Source organism: Elephantulus edwardii, unplaced genomic scaffold (genome assembly GCF_000299155.1).
Source record: "Elephantulus edwardii isolate Elephantulus edwardi_28Jun2011 unplaced genomic scaffold, EleEdw1.0 scaffold00072, whole genome shotgun sequence".
NCBI lineage: Eukaryota > Metazoa > Chordata > Mammalia > Macroscelidea > Macroscelididae > Elephantulus > Elephantulus edwardii.
Window position 1 is genome coordinate 13,286,310 of NW_006399822.1, and position 6,000 is coordinate 13,292,309.

General features: G+C 36.8%; 1 protein-coding gene across 1 annotated transcript in view; it reads left to right on the forward strand.

Moving 5' to 3' along the window:
• TGS1 (trimethylguanosine synthase 1) overlaps positions 1–5,634 on the forward strand; it is a 45,124-nt gene extending 39,490 nt beyond the window's left edge. The window contains exon 13 of the mRNA XM_006888892.1: positions 5,512–5,634. Coding sequence (XP_006888954.1) covers positions 5,512–5,634 — 123 coding nt within the window. The remainder of the gene's footprint in view (positions 1–5,511) is intronic.
• The last annotated feature ends 366 nt before the right edge of the window (positions 5,635–6,000 follow it).

The following is a 6,000-nucleotide window of genomic DNA, read 5'->3' on the forward strand; positions in this document are numbered from 1 at the left end:
GTATTGAACATATCGCAATTCAGATTTGCTAGGTCTGGGTTTTTCTTGTCTCTTCTATATCATACACTGAGAACTGGCCAAGTTCATCATTACCTCAGCTTTTGTTTGGGGTGTGTTTTGTTTTTACTCTGGAAACTTTTTCACCATCATCTCTTCAACTGTGTTCTCCTTACTATCCTTCTCCCGTATCCTGGGACATCAGTTTATGTTGTTGTCAGTCTTCCATATTTGTATTTTCTGATGTGTTGTCTCGTCTGTCTTGCTTTTTGGAGATCATCTGTATCTGGTTCTCCCAATTAATATGTTCACTGTTTATCTCAATTGTTGTGGTTTTATTTCTACAATTATATTCCCTATACTTAATATTTCTACATTGTTCTTAGCTTTCTTCTTTTGTGCTCTAATTTATCTATGTATATCTAGATATAGATATATTAGATATATTTTAGATTGGAACCTGAATCCTATTTGTTGTTTTTCTGTGAATTACTTAATGATCCTCAAGTGGTCTTATTTAACAGGAGACTTTTTTTGTCTGGGAGAGTTTTCAGTTCTTAGGTACATGTTGTTGTTGTTTATCATCAAGTTGGAACTGACTCATCGTTGACCCTCCAGCAGGTTTGTTTCTCCCACAGAAAAACTGGTGTATTTGAACCATGTTCCTACCACAAAGGCACTAGAGAAAGACCAATGAGTGTCAGCTCTGCTGTGCGTCAGAATCAGCTGTATGTTTGCAGATCGTCCTAATGTGTCACCCAGGCTCTTAGCCCCTGCCCCAGCCTTGTCCAATTCCAGCAGTGCCCTCTAGGTGTGAAATGACTGAGCTCTGTGCTTACTTAAGCCAGACACCACAAGACCACAGCTAATTATCTCACTCAATAGCATCTCAGGATGTGGCTCCCTTTTTTGTGGAGAAGCAGAACAGTGGTGACATTTCGTTGCTGTCTCTTTTCCTGAAGTGTCAGTCACCAACTTCTGGGGTTTAGAGTGGGCAGAATGAGAAAGTGATTGTCAGAGGTTGTCTCCCCACATTATCTACTCTGAGCACAGCATTAATTCCTATATGCCTTCATTTTACTCCTAAAAGTAGACCAGAGCTCCCCATTTTTGTGAGACCATGGAGAGGGAGGAGCAGAGCAGTTTCAACTCTCCAGTTTCCTTGTTTTCCCTCTACCCACCACGAACACAGTCATAACTCCCACTCCCTGCATACACACCGCCAAGTCATGCTTGCTGCCATATACCTGACCCTCACATACACAGTCATGACACAGACACCTTCAGTATAGCCTGGATCTCTCCAATGGTTTCTCAGTCTTCTGTTTTTATGTCTGCACATCAACCCTTGCTCCCTTTCTAGTGTCTCTTGTGTTGCTCTTGAGGCAATCAACACCCATGCTAGCTCAGCATCTTCCTTGGAGACAGAAAATAGGCACAGAAATAATGGTAAAAACATAAGTAAGTTTGTAATTATATGTCCCAGCTTTCTGTTGTTGACCTCCAAGAATGTTTTTGCATGATACAGAGTGTGAACTGGACTTCACAAGTAAAGAGGATTTCATTGTTAGAAATTGAAAGAAAGATAGCAGGACTGTTTTATGATCTCAAAATAGAAATATGTGAATTATATTAGGGCATCATACTTAAAACAATGACAAAACAGTCTAGCCTAAGTTTTAAATCCACCACTGTCTTTCTAGTGATAGTAATTAGCCTTGAGGTACCTCTGAGGAGTCAATTAAATAAGTAGGTAAAGTCACTCCCAGAGACTCTAGCCCTTCATCCTTCAATAGTCTCATGCATATTATAAAGTTATTGTGGAAAAACTTTCTGTGTTAGTAAGACTTGAAAGATTATCAGTGATATTGTCTCACTGTGGTACCGTATGGGTTGTTGGACACCATCCCATTAGTACTTCAAATACAAGGCCTGGTCACGTATGGCAGACATGGTTCAGTGGAACTTCCGGACTGTGAGACTAAGGAGGAAGCCGTGCTGGCCAGCCATTTCTGAAATGCTGGTCCTTAAAAACCCTGAGAGTAACTGCGAGCCTTGTCTAATATAGTGCCTGAATCTGAGACCTAATGTGGAAGTTAATTGTTGTTGATTCTGACTCATAGTGGCTTGTAGGGCAGATTAGAACTCTCCATGGCATGTTTGAGTCTCTGCATCTTTACTGAACCTGATTGCTGCATCTTTCTTTGTTGGAGCAGCTAATGGTTTCCACTTTGTGGTTAGCCATTTAGCCCACTGTACCTCCATTGTTCCTTTCTTTAAATAAATGACTCGCTTAAAGGAATTGGAGAACAACAGCTTGGTTTTCTTGAATTCTAATATATATCTATTTTTCACATATTCACATTTTACACATCATATCGTATTATAATCTACTTAATTTGAAAGTTTACTTTCCTCCATAGTAATATATTATGCTATCTGTGAAGCACCATGTAGTCAAGAAAATGTTATATGTATACTCCTTTTCTCATGTATATTTAGGGTTTTTTGTTGTTGTTTTGGGAGAGCTTAGTTTAACAACTCATGTGTTTTTGTTAAGTCAGAGGCGACTCATAGCAACTCTATGAACAAAAGTCCTCAACACTTGTTGTCATAGAGAAGTTATTGTAAAACATTGTGGATATGTGGGCTGAAATGTCTTTTTTGTTAAAGGTAAAATTCTTTATTTTGACCCTGTGAAAAATCTGACTGGCTCAAAAATATCAGTGGCTATTATAAACTTTTCCTTATTAAGAAACATTAGTGTGTATATTTATGTGTTTTATATCTTTGCCACTGGATTTGACTTTTGATTTTAACTTTGCTGATTGTTACAAAGCCACACATAAGTTAAACTTCTCCCCTCGAAGCAAACCCCGCACTTGGCAGTCTACCTCCTGGTTTCTGAGACTGTGACTGCTGTACTTTTCAGAGCAGCAGTTAGATTGGAACCACTGAGTTTTTGTTTAGCAGCCCAACACACAATGAACTACATTGTTATTTATTAATAATGTTAATTTTTTTCTTTTATGAATGTAGAATGATTTATTATTTCTTCCCTGATTTTCTATCTGTGACATTTCCTTGCAAATTAGAGAAAGTTGAAATACCTTAAAATACACACTCACTGATAAATGCACAATAAATTTTACTTGCTGTAATATGCTACTATGGTATATAATATCACTGTTACTAGATTCTCTGAACCCTCTAAACTAAAACTAGACTCATCTGTCTTTGTGAAATATGCACTACCGTGTTGTCAGTGCAGTTACAGACTTGCAGGTCTCATACTTGTACCTGCCACTAGTCATTTGGATCACCTATATCTGTGCCTTATTGTCTTAGTCTACTCAGGACTCCACCAAATTTCCCCTTGTATTTTTTTTTCCTCACCTAGCATAATGACCTTTTATTTTGTTTTCTTGGTTTTCCTTCAAGCAGTCATAAACATTTTTGTTTTATAACATTAGTGACAATTGCACAATGCTATTATTTACATCTTAGCAAATCCTTAGATGTATCCTGCCTTTCTCTTATCCTAGCCATTCAACCACTAATTCTGCCCTCTTCCCTCTCATCACTGTCAACCCTTATCTTATTGCTACCTGGAGAAGCTGTTCTCTGGCATGTAATCATGGGGTAAAGAGAATATTTTCAAGTTAATAGGCTTCTGAGGGATCAGATGGAGAAAATTTCGCACCCAAATAGATCAATATTTTGTATAAAAGTTTAGGGTAAAACATTTTTAATTTGGAGTGTTAAGCATTATTTTATGGAACAAAAGAGCATTAGAAGCCAGCTGCCCGTGCTTTATCTGGCATCCTTTTGATGTGACGGTGGAGAGTGGCCTGTGCTTTGGATCATTGAAGGATTTGCTTGCAGTGTTCCATTGTTCTTTGCTATCATGTCAGTTCAGTGACTTACAGGGAAGTGTAGAACTGCCCCTAAACATTTCCTGAGCTGTAATCTTTTCATGAGCAGATGACCAGATCTTTCTCCCATGGAGTGAGTTCAAGCTTCTGACCTTTCTGTTGGTAGACAAGAACTTAACCATCGTGACTTGGGTCAGGCTCATAGCGACCCCTCCATCAGGTTTCTGAAGCTGTATATCTTTACAAAGACTGCCTCTCTTTCTTCCTTAGAGCAACTGGTGGATATAAACTGCTGACTAAACTTTGACTTGGCAGTCAGATGCATTATGCAGAATCCCACAAGGGCTCCTTCTCATTGTGTTCCAGTATTCTCAAAAAGGGTGAACGGGTAGAGAAATTGAGCCAAATTTAGAGAACTACAGAAGACAGAAATTAGAGATGGAAAAGTAGAGAGTACTGCCTGCAGTCCTCTTGAGGGTGGCAGTCAGATCTGTCTCGTTTTCTGCTGTACTCCAAATCCCCTAACACATACTCAGCAAATAGCTTTAAAGGAATCGGAGTATAAGATGCAGTGGTAAAGAGAAGGACATTTTTTTCCAGAAAGCAATTACTCTTCAGAATTTTGTTAGTAGATTAGCCTGATGTTTGAGATGGATTTGTTCACTGTCCCTTCTCCTCTGGGTTTCTGAGCTTCTGACATTGAAAAACAGTGTTCTATGCACGGTTGCAGTGGTTTCCCTGCTGTCCCAGTGTCTCTGAAGCAGCAAGGATTTTGGCCACACGTGTTATTATCTGAGATGACAGCATTTGGAGGCTTCATGTTTTTGTTTATAAAGTTAACTTATACCTATATCTGGTGGTTATTGTGTCACCCTGCAGACTGAAAGGTAGTTTATCCATGTGCAATAAGCTGTTTTACAGAAGGAGGGAAAAGAGTTAGTAAGCCTCAGATACCAGATGAGGGTCCCTATGAGTTATATTCCATTCATTGGATGTGGGAAAAGCCTTGAACTAAAAGCTAGAGTGTTAAAGCTACAAAAGGGTACAAAAAAAAATCTGGAAATAATTTTTTTTCTTTTTAATTTTTATTATTATTAATTTCAATGAACTTCTACAGAGATTTTGGAATTCCATTTTTACCCTCTTGTAGCTTTAACATTTATTGTATTTCTTATTCTCTTTTATGACAAATATAATATCTGTAGTTATAATCTGGCCATAAATCACATAAATTATATATTATAAAGTCCAGGATGACAGAATATTTATTGTGAAATTTCACAAGATTTTTTAAGAATTAGGAAAACAACTTAAAAAAATTGAAAGAAAAAAATAAAATGAACAAAAAAAAAATTGAAAGAATTATTCACTTTCACTTTTTATGGGGTGAAACACCCCCACATTTTTCTGAATATAATTTAAATCACAATTACTATAGAAGTAAATTGTGAAAATATTTTTCAAACAACCATCTCTTCACAAAAAAAAAATATCATCATGAAAGTATAACTATGTTTATTTCCATTGTTTTTATAAGTAAATTGTTGAGTCTTTCTGGTTAAAAAAAAAAGCTAGAGTGTTTGATAAAACACTGTAAATAAAAAATTTGAAACTGAGCTTATGTGACTTCTTTTTTTAGGTGGCATCCTTAGCTGGACCTGGAGGGGAAGTGGAAATTGAGCAAAATTTTCTTAACAATAAATTGAAGACAATCACTGCTTATTTTGGTGACTTGATCCAAAGAGCAGCCTCTGAAACTTAGCTGAAGTGACATGAGGAGAAAAGATTACATCATGGTGAGAAAGCCCCTCAGATGAAAACACCTGGATTTTTTTTCTTGTATTCACTGATGTTAATTTTTTTTATTTTCATGAATTATGATTTTATTAAATATATTTTATTGTTAAGTGTAGTGAGATAATTTTTGTTCGTGGTGACCCCATATGACCGTAAACTGTCAAAAATTAATCCTAAAAGCCCTCCAAATCCTTCCCCTACTTATCCTTCATTATATTTCTTTAGATGCAATGTTTATACACCCTTAACCCTCATTTCTAAAAGAAAAACAATTGAAACTATCAACAAAACTAGGAGTTGGTTCTTTGAAAAGGTCAACAAAATCGATAAA